The sequence below is a fragment of the Diplotaxodon limnothrissa genome, linkage group LG1 (assembly GCF_057381915.1).
Source record: "Diplotaxodon limnothrissa isolate DT_005_m linkage group LG1, D_limnothrissa_male_GT1.1, whole genome shotgun sequence".
NCBI lineage: Eukaryota > Metazoa > Chordata > Actinopteri > Cichliformes > Cichlidae > Diplotaxodon > Diplotaxodon limnothrissa.
This window is the reverse complement of record NC_140596.1, coordinates 10,250,458-10,266,763: the sequence shown is the minus strand read 5'-3', so window position 1 is coordinate 10,266,763 and position 16,306 is coordinate 10,250,458. Positions and strand designations below refer to the sequence as shown.

The 16,306-nt window shown below is 42.5% G+C and overlaps 1 protein-coding gene across 2 annotated transcripts in view; it reads right to left on the bottom strand.

The window, feature by feature from the left end:
* Positions 1-15,481, bottom strand: part of fto (FTO alpha-ketoglutarate dependent dioxygenase) — a 113,037-nt gene extending 97,556 nt beyond the window's left edge. Inside the window, exon 1 of one of the 2 annotated variants that reach the window (XM_085363839.1) lies at positions 15,362-15,481. In XM_085363839.1, the coding sequence (XP_085219965.1) occupies positions 15,362-15,481 (120 nt within the window). The remainder of the gene's footprint in view (positions 1-15,361) is intronic. The other variant, XM_085363910.1, reaches the window with a different exon arrangement.
* Positions 15,482-16,306: the final 825 nt, after the last annotated feature.

Sequence of the window (16,306 nt, the reverse complement as noted above, 5' to 3'; positions counted from 1 at the left end):
ACATACTTACCTAAAGTTACTCTTCCAAAGATCCCAAGGTACGTGTAATTCTTTCAGGTGGAGAGTATGCGTACACGTGTGTCAGAGATCAATCATTCAAAAGTATTTACAAATGCACAAAGCCAGACTTAGAAAGGTTGGCACATAGCCACTCTGTTTAAGTGCTTTTCAATGTGTCTGTGGTGTCAACATCTATTTCACACTTATCTACACCTCAAAGGGGAAAAAAGATGTTTCTGTGACCTTTAGCAAGTGTCAGATCTGGAGAGGAGAGGAGAGGGAAGAAGAGAAAGAGAGGATGGGGATTTAAGAGATCTGTCGATGCATGCCTTACATAACCTTTTTTTATTTGTCCGGGAAAGATTGACTGAACATGCTCTTTATCAGAAACATACTAGCTGCTTCACACTCGCATACCCACAGATTTTTACACAGAGGAGCTGCTCAGTACATCTAAAGTTTTCTGGTAGACAATAAAACAGTTTCTCTGTTCTCCCACTGGGGTAACTGAGGGTTAAAAAAAAGTCTGGTTCAAGGGCATTTTTAGTTTTAAACACTCACCAGGATTCTAACTAGCAGCCTTACAGTCAAAACAGACCATGTGCCATGTCTATGAATTGGCTAGCTCCACCGGTACGCGAGGGCCATTTGCCTTTTTGCCTTCATTGTTGGTTTGTGGCTGGGCCTTAATGTTTCCATTAAGATTATGTCGATCGAGCAAGCTTTTTAGTTTTCACCTTCAAATTACAACATGCTTTCATGAGGTCAGCTGTTTTCCATGTGGAATGGCCAGTTTTAATGCAGACACAGTCCCTCGGTATTCAGGCTGGGTCCAGTTCAGTCAAGGGAAAGTCAGGGGAAAGAGTGAGAAAATGAGGAAGGGAGAGGGATGGAGGGAGGAAGAGAAGAGAGGCAGGAGAGCATTGATTGAAAGACTGTGATTAGCAGTTTTCAGCGGGGCACCAGGGCCACTGAGTTGTTCTAACAGGGTTGTCGCGTCTAGAGGTGCAGTCAAGGAGAAGTCACTGCTTTAGAAAGCTCCCTCGATTTTCCCATTTCCCCCTCCCTCCCTCTTACACTCTCACCATCCAGCCACACTTTTCCTTCCCTTCCAAAAAGTCAATATGGCTGTGCAAAGTGCAGCATGCCCCACAGGGAGGCCCAGTTAGCTGGAGGGGCTGGTAGGGGCTTACAGTGAGGACAAGAGGTGTCCTCCAGGCCTGTCCCATAGGCAGTGTCAAGGACAGACCTGAAGACCAAAGGACCAAGGCCACCAGACTGCCCTTCCCCTTTGCAGCTTGCTTTCTTTCTTTCACTACATTTCTCTCAAGCTTGGCTGGCTCGGCGAGGCAGAAGAATCAATAATCAGGTGGAGCGTTTAAAATCCCCAGCTCCAAAGACCAGTGCTACGGTCCTCAGAGCCCAGCAGACCAACACATCGCTCAGGGCGGAGCAGCTGATGGACAGATGAGTGGGTGGACGGTGGACGCACCTGGTCATTGAAAGGTTTGTGATTTGTGACAGTAAACAATTCAATAGCACTTAGCAATACACAGTGTCTAAAGGGTGTAAACCCAGACTCTTCACACACACTACCATCACCTCAACATGTCAGAGATCAGTAGGATTCAGGCAGGTCAGGCAGCTGCATAGACAAACACAACCTGGTGTTGTAGCTCCCTCTCTGCGGAAGTACCTTTATTAATGTAGATGACATTAGTTGTAAAATAAAGCCACCAAAAATATATTTTTACAAAAACAGACATGTACCATCACTGTCAACAGCAGTGCTTCTGATTTCCATACAGTAGGCTTGACGAAGAAGCCTGTACATGATCTGGATGAAGTGTGCGAGGAGGATTTCAGTCCTGCCGCGTGTCTTCATGTGTGAGTGACTGATCACAGTCGAAGTGGCTTGTGTCTCTAATCCAGTACCACTGTTAGACAGTGCAAAGACCCGGCTCTGTGTACCGCAGCACGGGCTGATCAAACCCATCCTGTGACAAGCAACCTCTTCAAATGACGATGATTTCCCAGCTCTGTGTCCTTTTGGTTCCATATTAGATCATCTCCTGACACTACGGAGTCTAGTACTTCATCTGGGATAAAGATGATGTGCAATAAGACCCAAGAGGCAGGAAGTAAAGGGTAAACGAGGGGCTAAGACTGGGGTGCTGTGCCTGATCGGTTGACAGCTGTGACAATTATGATGTGGTATATTATAACCTTATGCTAACCATAAGATTTAATACAGTATGTTGGTTGACAAAAACAACTCAAGATTATTATTCCAACTTAGCTGTATGCCATGTTCACATGCAACACAAAAACTGAAAAACATCTTTCCACTATCATATATATGCAGCAAAACTAGGATAACCTTAATAATTATTCGGTGACCTATATGTTAATCCAGATCTTTTTATTACAGTATTATTAACAAGCTAGGCGCATGACCCAAGTTTAAATCCTGACAACCATCTAAGCCACTAGAAAAACATATGCCTCTAAACAGATGTGACCAGAACATCTAGGACAGGTCTAATTCTTTCTAATGTACTTTCTGACCCAGATAAACTGGAATTATCAGATTAATATTAAATTATGGGCTGAATATCATTTGTGGCTGTTTACACAACAGTCTGTCGGTCTTCCTGGAATGCTGGGACAGATAAGTTTGCTATAATGGCATTAGCCAAATCCTGAAATGTAGCAGACAGCACTTGTCTTGCTTGAGAAACCACCTTATTTCTTTATTTATTTTTCTTTCACTCATTCTGAACAAAGGAAAATATTCTACCAGGAATTGAATAGCTTAATCCTCTTTTCACTCTTCCCAGTAGCCTGAATAGTGACAGATTAACATCCTGGAGGTTTACAAACCCAGCCATTTGAAAATGTAATTGCTGATGCCACACTGCATGCATGTGTTTAAAGTTAAGGGTTAATATTAAAGCTTAAAAGACACACACACCAAGTCGAAAGGGATGTTGGCACGCTGGGCCAGACCCAAGTCACTGAAGCCTTTTCACGTGTGTATTATAGTACATTATAACATACCATAATAGTAATATAGTAATAATACTGTAATATACTCACATATCTATATTATTGCTAATATATATTTGTAATATATCTATATCATGGCTAAAGCACTTCTGGATGGATGCAAACTGCATTTCGTTGCCTTGTACCTGTGACATGTGCAATGACAATAAAGTTGAATTCTATTCTATTCTATTCTATCAAGGAGTCACAAGCTGTTCCAAACCCTCACTAGGTGTCATAGTTACTGTTCACTTCTGCTAATTATTACAGGCAATCAGAGGGGTTAACGGGGCGGAGCCTGAACAGACCATGTTCCGGGGCATTTAACAGCTGGCTGGAACGGAGGTGAATGCATTACACACTGCCCTCATCCAATAAAAATAAAACACCCTGACATCTGAGGTGTACTTAGCCCAGAGGGGAGGGAGGAAGAGGGTGGTGGAAGGAAGAGGAGAGTGCATCTGATAATATGATGTCCAACTGCCACCTAGTGACAACTTTCCAGGTTCTGTGATCTTTCAGGCTGCTGATCATCAAGAGTTAGGGGGGACACACCAATTAATCACAGGTCAAAGGGCTTCAGCATCAATAGCAAATAATTTGTCTTTAATTAAGATCTCAATGAGGCCCAATGCTTTCCAGAGAACAACCCAAATTATTAAAGTTTCATGAAAAAATAAAATAAAATAAATAATTGAATGCAAAAAGTGTATTTTAATCACATGGTTTAATTTGTTGAAAAACCAATCACTGTACCACCCTTCCTCAGATGACCACACTGCCCATACATTTGGGGGAACATGCCTTAACACTAGACTAGTAGGCCGTTGGCTCCGGGCTCCAAGGTTCCCTCCCCTCATTAGCCCAGGTATAAATCACACTCTGCCGGTGCCCAGAGGTGAGAGGGATGAGAGTGGAGGTGAGCTTGAAATAATGCTTATGTCATGGCAGGTCAGCCCTCCATTATGGCCGTTTCAAAAACTATTAATCTTGCTTGTAGTCAGTGGCCTAGAAATAATTACTTCATCTAACCCATGTAATACAGCATGACCAGCAGTCGAGCCTGGTCAATTTGAGGCTGGGGAGGCAGAATAGAGTTGTGGGGGGTGAAATAAAGAGAGACAGAGAGAAAGGGAGAGAGGAGGGGGCAAAGCCACAAATTATCAGCCTCCTGTCTCCTGCTACTGGGTGACTGATGTTCTGCTCACTTCAGCTGTGGCCTTTTGCACTCTCAACACTGATTTAGATAGATAAACACGCACGCACTCAGATCATCACTACAGGCACACATATGGTATGTATGCACACTGCTGCATGATTAAATAAGTATTTTTTCATCCAGGAACACACAAATCACATTACTTTAAACAAGCCGCCCAAAAACCATTAAAAATGAGATATAAGGAACAGAAGAGATAAAACAGATTCAATTACCAGGCAGCACTCAGTCTTTTTAAAATTAGAAAAATCACAGAATGCCAGCAAACACTACATGACACTGCCATATATTTGTTTTGCCACATGATTAAACGTGGTATCTAAATTTACAGAAATATATCTGGAAGTTGTTAATGTTAAAATAATGCTGCCAAAATGTGCAAGTATTTTATTATTATTATTATTATTATTATTATTATTATTATTATTATATGTCAGAGGGATTTCACACCTTTGCATACGTTAAAATTTTATGACTTTACACATTTCACCCCCACATCTCCACTAGCCACAGCTCCAGGTACAATTGCCTATCCTCCAAAACGGAGGACAAACCCGCCTTACCAAACATCAGGGCAGATTCAGCCACAATAAAGATGGCTATTGAAGTAAACCACAGTGCAAGTCAACAGAGGAGCTAGTGCAAACTCAGCCTCCTAAACGTCACAGGAAGTATGCAAGGAGTGACATAAATAAATGTAGCCCTCCAGTGGCATTGCAGGTGCAAATTTAATTAGTCAAGGTGAAGTCTCCGTTGTTGTCTGAGAACGGGGGTGGGGGCTGGGGGTGTCCTCGCCATGCACGACTGTAAACACGCGCTATATCCTAATCAGGTGTCACCGCAGCGTTTGATCAGCCCGTGAAAACTTGTCATGAATCCCCAGCAGTGAGTGGGCCGACGTGGAGAACAAAGGAAAAGAGCTGTCATAAAAGAACAGGGTAGTGCCGGTGATGGCACTGGCAGTGGATAAAGAGAGTTTGCCCATTAGCAGTCTCTGTCACCTCTCTCTTTCCCATTTCCCTTAACGTATCCCCTAGTTTTCTTTCTTCCTCCATGCAGCAACCTACAATATACCTTCACTACATCCCACTGCAGCGCATTGGCTGAAAATCTCAACCACAGCTGTCGTACTCATGCTTCAAAAATGCCATAAAAGCCTCCAAAAGATAACCCCAAAGTATTACACTGCTTTCCTTTACCTCCCAAAGAACCGCACATGTACAGAGATACAGGATGTGATCTTCTTGTTTTTATCGAGCACCATTCTAAATAGTTGGGTCCTCCTGAAAAGCCTGGGAACTAGGCGCAGACGTACCGTTCTCCTCCCCCCCAGCGACTTCAGGTTGTATTGAGGCAGTGCAGGAACACATGCACCATTAGATACTGTTTACCTTTCAGTTTGGATGATATTGAATACATTAGCCGATTGAACCTCATAAGAAACACAGGCGAGTGACAAGGCCCAATCGTCTTTGCGACTACCATGGTAACTGAGATTACAGGCTAACAAAGAGCAGACAGGGAGAAAAAATATTTAAAACCCGAATAGTGATACATAAATTAATTAAAGGACAAAAAAACAAGTGGAGAATTAAAGTTGGAACATCTGTCAGCGACTTAGCTTTCCAACGTAATACCAGTGTTAGAACATTTATACCCTTGAAGTTAATGATCCCCTCTTTAATTGACAGTCAAGGAAAACTGGCTGCGGCAGCATCCTGCCGAGACACCGATAAGAGGCCCCCCCCACACAAAAAAGAAAAAAAAAAAAAAAAAACAGTTTAAAGAACCTTGGCACTAATCCCTATTGTCATCCCAGTGCAGCAGAAGGACTTACAAACACAGATAACTCTGCTGAAGCTGTCTATTTCTCAGGAGTTATGGGGACAGCCGAGCTGCCGCATGCCTCAAATCAGTCACTCAGATTAGCCCAATCCCTCTGTGCTGTCAGTCAGCCGAGACACTAGCTTGTCACCACATTTACATGAGTCCATCTCATATGTGACAATGCCCCCTATATATGACAATGGTTGCGCGGAAGGGGTCCACTCACTCGCAGATAGCGGGTGTACAGTATGGCAGGCAGGCTGTTGTTGGATTAAGCTCATGGCGTGCGCAGTGCTCATGTCTTCGCTGACACTCAAACAACAAATTTAAAGAGTCTTAACCATTTGCTTTTTTTCCCCATAGTGGGAAGAATGTGGGAGATGCATGTCAGATGAAACGCACACATGCGCCTAAAATGCAAACACAGATACACAAGCACACACACACACACACACACACACACACGCACTCACTGGGATGAACTTCAAAAACTTGTAAGTACAAAATAACTGTTAAAAAAAAAAAAAAAAAAAAAAAAGTCTTTCTAGTGTATGTCGTCTCCAAAGTTGGCTTTGAGAATGACTTTAATCCACCTACTTCACTTAACATGATAAAGCTCAAAGAACAAAGAGGCAAAAAATATATATATAACAGTAACGATGTGCTACGGAAAACATCAGGATCAGTCCCCATCTTCAATGTATGCAGGAATAACAGAGGTTCAAAGTGCAACCCCAAAACAAATCGCTAAAAGACAAACTGGATAAGACAAACTTTGGCATGTCAAATTAATAAGGGATTAGCACCTACAGTGTTTGAGTTTGTACTTTTAAATTAAAGTGTGGTACGTCGAGGCACCTGAGAGCTTACACTCTGCTGACTACTTTTTATGCTTCTGCGGCTCACTCCACTTCAGACAGTCCTGAAACAAATGACAGTAGATGCCCTCTACATAACAGGGCCAGGGCAAGCATGACACAGGGGTTGACAACTGAACCCTCAAACTCCCTAACCCCTACTTCTGCCATGCCACATGCACACACACATGCACGCACACGCACGCACACAAACAACCCCGAAAACAGCCCTGACATGACCGCTCGGCAGCCCTCCCTAACCCCTTCTTGTGTTTTTTTTCTCCCTTCATCTCACTGGAGACAACCCTCGATTCAGGACCATTTTAGCCAGCCAAGTGGATGTGACCCGCTGCCCCCCAGTCAGGCTCATCTGAATAAACAGAGTTGAAGAAACAGGCAGAGGAGGGAAGATCTGCCTACATTATGATAGGAAGAGATAGGATGGGATTCAGCCAAGGGGCTCCTTTCTTTATGCACGTTTGATCAAGTGCTTGACAGCACCAGTGGATGGAATTACAGACTGTTGAACAAAAAGTTGCGGTGTGGGTGTAAGTGTGTGGAAATGAGTGTGCGCAGTTTGGTCTGGACAGCTGGATTTCCGAGGCCTGACAGTGTTAGGCTTGTGACAAGCCTGCCGCAGCACACCACCACCACCACATGCAAAGCGCAAGCCGCCTACTAGCCTTCGCAGTCCATCACTCAGGACGGCCGAGGGAGGCGCCGTGAGAAGAGGTCAGACGTGGTGGAGAGAGGGAGGGAGGAAAGAAGAGAAGAGGATGAGGAGCTAGAGGAAGAAGGGAGGGCCGGTCAGGGGTTAAGTGTAGAGAAGACAGCGATGAAAGGCAACTGTCATGCACCAGTGCTCGCCCAGAAGCACCTGTCTCGAGAAGAACATGCAAAGTGTGCCGGTCACGTCCTGACAATACCCCCGCTTTTTCTACACACACACACACACTCACGCATACAAGCACTCAGTAAAGGGCTGATGCTCCACCATTGGAAAGGCATCACCTGCCTGACAGCATGCCAGTCAAGCTGTCGTTGGCTCCCTCGCATATGCAAGGAAAAGTTAGACTGATGAAGAAAAAACACACGGGGGTTCAGAGAAAGAATCACTGAGACATGAACAGACCACCTGAAGTGAGCAAACACTTCTCAAAGACTTGATGCCAAGTAAATGCTGGAATGAGCAATACAAAGTGCTCCATGAAAGCAAATGCAGGATAACTCAGACAGCTACTCCAGACTGCAAGTTGCTCTAGTTACTAACATCCTCTGGTGGAAGCGCTAAACCTAATGTACTAAGGATGGAAAAGTTATTTTTAAAGCCATTTGTGTGTTTTCACAAAATTAATTTGTCTTTTTCTGTTTTAACTTTTAACTGCCACCGTAAAATTATCACCGTCTGATAATTTAACAAGACAGAAAAGAGAACGCCTACGCCTGACATCGTTCCCATCAAACTCTTCCCATAGTAACACTAAATTACTACATATTATTATGTTGGGTACAAGCAGAAAATAACTAAGGGTATTCCATTTAAGATGGTTAGCAGAGGAGACTAACTGCAGCTCCAGCTGACTACATGAATAAAGCTGAAATCTGCCTTTGGTTGCAGGAGGCACTTCCTATGTTGAGCTTCTGCAAAGAAACAAGCGAAATGCCAGGTATTTTAACACACTTTCATTGCTCACGTTTATGGAAAAGAACTTATGATGTACAAATTAACAGTTAGTATTTACAGCACCTTGTGAACCTGGTCTCCTGCAGCTTTTGTGAATGAAGGGTTTTGGACTTTCCATTGAAACCAGATGTGGTGCAACCACTCCAGCAGTAGGTACTTGTACTTTATTGGAAAGGTGAGTCACTGTAAAGGAAAATAAATTCACAAATAAACAGCATGAAGACTGCTCTGTCCTATGCAGGTGGCGTTGCACAGGGAAACAGTTTTTAATGGCGTTAGCTAAAGTTAGTAACACCCAGTACCAATAGGACGTATTCTGGGTAACACTGATTATTAGTCATGTCTTTCACTGAAGACTGAATAAGTGCAGACGGAAGGAGGCATTATTACAATCGCAGTTGCTAATCTTTCCAGCCTCCATGGTGCTTATTGATTCCTTGTGTCTTATGTTCTCCGAGCAGTTACACCAAGGGCAGCCGCGACACACAGAGATAATTATTAGACAATATTTATTCAAAGATACGCCCAACCCCAAACCACCTACCCACACCTAGTGCACATTCGTACAAGTGCACAAACACACACACAGACACCAGAATGCCAAACAAACAGAAACAAAGAATAACAACTCACTTGGATCATAGCCTCGGGTGGCTAATGAACCCCCAGGAGGCTCTAGCCTCTGTGTATGAGTTGAGAGGGTCATCCCCATGTTTATTCAGCATCAGCCCGATGAGCCTCCAACATCTATTGATTGAACTGATTATTCTATGTCTCTTTTGTGACAGGCCACATGCTTGACAGGTGAACCCTACTTGTGCAGGTCACAGTTGATGTAATCTCATTGAATCTGACGGCTGACCAAGTCGGCCAGTTTGCATGATCCACATCTCAGCCTTGTTTTCAAATATGATGACATCTTTGGCTAATGCCTCAACACTAATATGAGGTGATCGGTAGGGGGTGACAGGCACCAAAGTTGTCGGGAGCTGTTTGGACAATCCTAGTTACTGCATCCATAGGAGAAAAAAAAATGTCTACGTTGTAAATGCTAAAGATAGCATAGCAAGAAAAGCATTGGTTTATATATACATATGGGTGTAACACATCAGCTCATCAACTTTCCAAACAATATGTATGACAAGTAGCTGTAATACACCATTACATTTTTTTCAGTTCTAACAGTCTAACAGTTTTCTTTTCCTAATGTCTGAGTCAATATATAGGTATACAGTACTATAGTTAAAACAGTGGCTTCTGTCAAAGCTTTATAGAATATAAAAACATCCAAATGTCATCATGAAATAGGGATAAAATAAAAACACACAACCAAGTCAATACATAAAATATTCTCCTGTTCTGTTAAGAAGAAATAAATATTTTGTGCAATGCTGTAAAGAGTCCTCCTGTCTTAATAGGCTGCCTATTATACTTTTAGGCCATTTAAATATAGTCAACGTATGGCTCACTCCCATTAATGTTCCCACAGCAGAGCTGCGAAGTTGGGCTTTTTAAAAAAAAGCTCAATTTTGACTTATTGTTCCAAACTTTGGGGCACAAAATATTCTGTCGTTGGAAAAACCCCTATTAGCCTTGCATAATCCTCAATCATCACCCCTCTGCTTGGTTCCCAGTTGCTGGAAGGATAAATCTGAGCCCGCTATTTGCCAGTGTAAAAATCTTTGTTAATTTAACAAGACAGAAAACAGAACCCCTAAGCCTGACATCATTCCTATCATACTCTTCTCATAAAGGGTGAGAAGACAAAAACAAAGAAGCAGCGCACCCAGAAATGACAGCAAGAAAGTCACATTTTTTTAAACCAAAAACCTTCCAAACTCCAGATAAAGTTCTTCTTTTGGTCGGTCACTATAAGTCATTATAATGCAAGCCTCTTTTCAACATTTGTCTAGTCTGTTCTTGCTATTGAAGATGCTTGTGCTATAAGACAAGCTAACACTCTGCAGCATGCTGTTTGAGAGCGATCTTATAAGAAAACTTCGTTGTGGACTATTAACTCTTCTATTAATTTTGATTAGAACCATATGTAAAAGAAGTACACAGTTCAGAACAACAACATTATGACCACCTAGCAGCAAGTAGCAACTAACTAATCTGGATGAGCAGGTTGCAGCTAGTGGTTAGAAGAAACCACTGCAGATGCTTCTTTCAGTATGACTGCAGGATTGCATTTTCAAGCAACACCAAACTGTAATTTCTACCATATATAGGAGTCCCCATCAAGTCATTTAAACACATACCTTGGCACAGTACCGGTGGACCATAAAAGCTTATATCCTTCCACATGCAAGCCAAATGTAGACATCATGCATCATCATGCTGTTTATTCAACAAAGACTAATATTATAGAATGGATGAAAGGTGAAATGAAGGAAAATTAACCAGGGTTTTTCACGATGATCATGATTTGCTAATCAACTTTTTCATTTGTAATAAACAGAAACTCGTTAAGCCATTCTTAGAATTTCTGCACTTGTAAGCATTCATGCACAATCTGTAAAATCTAACATTCTACCACATACACATTACTGTGGTCATAATCTTTATCAATAACAATAAGAAAGTAGCAAATACGCTCAAAAATTATTTGTTAAATTGACTAAAGTGAAATCATATTTAAACTAAATCACTAACACAACAGCAATATTTTTAATTTGTGTGTTATCTTAGGTTAACTTTAGTACACATAATGACATAAATCCTTGGAACAGTTCTGTGTGGGCTGATTTAATAAAAAAATGATGATCTGTAACATCTCCAAACAAATATATGAGCAAAGATCAAATAGGCAAAACAGTGTAAAGACATGTAGAAGAAAAGCTCAGCAGCAGTCTAATCAGACCCCTCCAACACTCACGCAGTTGATCAATGAAAGACCTGGGGCCGCCAGCCTGCGCTATATTACACACCAAACTTCATATTCATTCATTGATTTTACTTTTCATAATAGTATATCACTGAACTCCAATGGGAGCAAAATATGGAGGCCAGGGCTTAGGTCAACTCTCAAATGGACGCCTGGACGAATGTTTGCACAATATTGATGGGGCACGCAGAAAGAAATGACTAAATACCTGGATCAATAGCTAGTTTCCCTAGCTACGACAGGTTATTCTAGATGGAAATATATAAATACCTCTTTATGGCTACTGGAGAAGTCCTAACGAGCAATGCTAAATGCGCACCCTTAAGGTAAACACTTTGATTAGCCAAGGCCAGAGGTGACAAGAGGGGTCTGCTAATGCTAGGATGCCACACTTACAATGGCCTGAGGATGTTAACACACACAGGGCCCTGATAAAGAGACCGTGTATATGACAGGTCAAGCTCTGGGCAAAGAGCCCTGACCATCCTATTTATTTCTGATGTTTATGGACCCTGGCTTCACCATTCGCAGTCATGTTCGACCAATGAATGTCATTAATAATTGAAATTTCTTTTTTCACACTAATCAGAACCAGAAGTGGGAAAGTCTTTGGCCTAATGAAACACATTTGCACACAGACTTCTTAAAACAAAGTTAAGTACACAGACATCTTTATAATCAAACCAGGCGGACATATCCTGCTGCTGCTGCTGCTGCAGCCCTGTTTTTATTTACTGCACAACCAAATTACTGAGAACAACACCCAACCTTACAGCTTTACCAGCTCCACAGTGTCCAGTGGGGCCATAAAGAGGGTGGAGCCACATCACTGCCTGCTCCTTAATTAAACCAAAGCTGTTAGGTTCATTTGCCTCTTTTTTACACACATTGAATTAACCAGTCCATCGTTGAAGACCTCCCAGACGCCATCCCTACTTGCCCCTAAATCATGATTGGGTGAACAGTCCAGTGGGTCCCTGCTGGACATGCAGCAGCCGCCCAACGGCAAGGCCAGCACAGGGCATGTGGCAGATCGACACCTAGCCAGCGATAAGTAATTCTGTAGGGGATTAGCAGCATGATAGCCTGATCAATACTGTGTGCTCAGGCCATTAGGAATGCAGCGAGGAAATGACCCCCTCTGGTAATAAAGCAGGCATCTGGGTTCTCCTTCATTTGCCAGCTCCATTAGTGTAATGGTATCATTATCTGCCACAGCCGTATTTTTCTGCGCCTTGGCTTTTCCACAGCTCGACCAGCGGGGGTCTGATGAAGCAGTGAGAGCCCCCATACTGACTGTTCCCCTTTCTACCATTCTACACAGGACCTAGGTGTAAATCTAGCTCTGCTGGAGCTTATGTGCTACCCTGCCTTAGGTATCCATACCCATGTTTTATGTCAGTACCTAACACTATTTCTCCATTATTGGCTCATTAATAGAGCAAGCAGCATGTAGCTTGGGTTTAGAGGGAGAAAAAGATGGCCGGCAGAGCGCAAAGCTGCTGAATGCGCTGAATCTGACACCCCCCTCTTGCTAAAACACCAGGCTTGACATGACAGGACGTCGGCATTAGTTGCCATAAATCGTTTCCTTTACACTAATTCACCAGCTAACATTTTGTGGGGGAAAATTGATTAACCATGTCTGGATGTGTGGCCACATAATCAGCTTTTACTTCAGTAGATGTTAATTTAACAGAATCGCCAAGGGAAACACAAACCATTTTAATGGGTGTTTAGAAATTAAATACCCTAAACAGCTTGCACTAGGTGCCACAACCAGAACAAACCAATGAGGCTGATCTAAGCAATGGGCTGGTTTGAGCCCAGGACCTCACAACATCTGGTGACCCTGTGTGAACATTACTTAGCCTGCTGCTCACGCACACAGACACACTTCCTGTTTCACCACAGCACTTAATACTTGTCATCGCTGTCCAAATGGCAAGCTTGCATCAAAGACAACATTAGAACATCGGGTTAAGGGACAGGGTCGGTGCTGTTTTCACACTTGCCAGGGCATGAGTGGAAATTTATCCTGTGATGACAACACTGATAAAACATACTTAAAAGTTTTAAATTCATTAGCGTACTAGAGGTTAAACATTAGTATGATGAGAAAATTCAAGAAATTGTAGCTACTTGACAACCTAAGACAAAGTACAAATCTATAAAAACTTTTTTTTTCTGATACAAACAAAATGAAATCTGATGAGTGAGTGTTTTCACTAGCCTGAATGATGAAAAACCTAAATAAATGACATAAATGTGAATTGGTATGACTAGGTGGGGTTAATTCCCCTCGGGGACTCAGACAAATGTTCTCTTTCATTTAAAAAAAGATATATAGAAAGAAGCCATGGCTGTCTATGCTATACTGACTTGTTGTGATGGGATTTTCTGAGGAGACTGTGTATTCATTTGGCACTAATCTGTTGGGGCTTGCATTCCACAACTCGGAATAACAGTGCACCCATCACAGTGCATCTCTCACTTTGGGCACTATTGCAGACACACTCATTTACTAGATAAGACAACCATCATATCCAAGGTATTAGTTAACATAATAACTGTGTCTTTATACAACCAGTGATATTGTGAAAACCGTTCAAAACGCACGCAGCTTTCGCTTTGGCCGCTGTACAGTTTTAAAGAACTTTTGCAGTTACTAATTCTCTCGCTCATCCTTTTATTTATCTAAGGAGAAAGACAGCTAAGCCATTAGGTCTGTGCAGTACTGCCTGAGGGCCAACTAGAATGAGTTCTCTCTCTGAGCCGCTCATCTGGCTGCCATGGCTGCTTTCATAAACAGGAGGAACCACGTCCTACATAGTTTCACTGCTGTCTAACATGATCCAAACACATGCGCCACAGCAGACGGCGTCCAAGTCTGGAGATATGAGAAGAAACAGACAGGCAGATAGGCAGATGCTAAGAGAAATGACTGTGATGAAGCAGCCCTGGATGCCTAGTGCACAGCAGTTTCCTCTCTTCCATTAGAATGTCCACAAACTGCAAAGTTCCAGCTTTTACAAAGCTCGACACATCAGCACACACAACACATAGGTACCCATCTCTGCTCACATCATGTGACCCTTATTTAAATCCTATTTTTTTCAGTATCAGGTTCTACAGCTGGCACATTAGCACAGGTTGTTCTTTAACAACAGCAGTGGCAACATTAGCCAATAGGTTATCATTTCTACTGTATGTCAGAGCACAAACCATTATCCACTGCATCTGTAGTAAAGCCTGAAGCAGCTGGAGACTGCTGGCCTGGCAGCATGCCAAATCCCGGCTACACTTCACACTAACTTTACCTTTTGTTTTTACTGTTAGACTGAGCTGCACAGCTGCTGATGCCATACAAGTGATTCATTGTTTATTCTTCACACCAGAATAACATCCCAACTTGAGCCTCGACTCTGTCTTTTGTTTGTTTTAATTAAAAAAAAGAAAGATATCTATGCATTGAAATAGTTGCAATGTCCACTATTTTTTCATAATTGTGTAGCCTGCTGTAATTCATATCGTATTTCAACTTGATGTAGGATGCTGTCGAGGCGTTACTCTGCAACCTCTATTTTCTCATCGGCAGTGTCTCTACGTGGCAAAACACCATTTTAACGTAACTGTAATTCTTCATTGTGGCAGACTGGTGGGGGGAAAAAATGGAAAACACAATAAAGGAAACAGGCAAGGTGAAGTATGCGCTGACATTCCCGGCTTTCTAGCCTTCAAAATGCAGCCAGCAGCATCACATACGGAGCATTAGATATTCAAAGAGCGACAGGGCTTAGAAATATGCCAGACCTAACGGAGAAAAACGCTATCAATACCTTTCTTCTCTTCTCCCCCTCACTGTCACCCGATCTTTTCATGTTCCTGGAGTTGTGTTTACACTGCCTCGCTTTCATTAGGGGCGACGTCGGTCGTTGTAGTGCACGAATAAACTGCATATCCCGCTATTTTCGTGCCAGGAAGAGCGTCTGCGAGTGAAGCCGTGTATTTCATTTCTACGAGACTCCAGTCTTCAATTCCTCCAGTTTAAAATGAGTTTCCGTGGAGAAATTGTTGGGGGAGATTTTAAAAGCGTAACACTTAGAACTACAATTCCCAGCTCGAGCGTGAGCTCGCGGCGGAAGCAGATTCGGCACGCTCAAGACTTTGCACTACGCAGGTGTGGCGCAGGTACAGATCTATATATTGCACATAGGCCGGTCAGCATGGCTTTTAAATCGGTGTTTTAAGCCCCTAAAATGGCTGTGGCATTTAGAGGAAAAATGTGAGAGACATAATTTAAAGCGAAAGCAAAAGTCACAGACCTATTCGGCAATTTTGAGTAGTAGTATTGCTTGTACTAGAGTCGAAATGTCGTTTTTAATGAATTTATTGCTTACCGAGTTTTTTCTATTATTGATATCATTATTTAAAAGTCTCAACAGAATCTTAAGGTCTTTATTAAGGCTATTGCATGTACTTTCCTCATTTTTTAAATCAAGCACAGTGCCACTTTCATCTTCGATACGTGTAAAAATAGCAATCATGCTTTGAACGGGCTCCACTTCAAGTCTAGCCAACTTTCTTTCAACTCTTGCATGCGTCTCAAATCCAGGTGCTTTTTTTCCTGCCGGTGTGGGCCTTTACCACGTCAGCCCTTTTCAACTCGCCAGCAATCATGAAAGTGCACCGTAAACGCACAGCGTCTGTGTGGCTGCCTTTGTATATCACCCACAGTTGCCTTTCAAGAGTTGAACCAGATTGCTCGTAACATAGTTTGAATA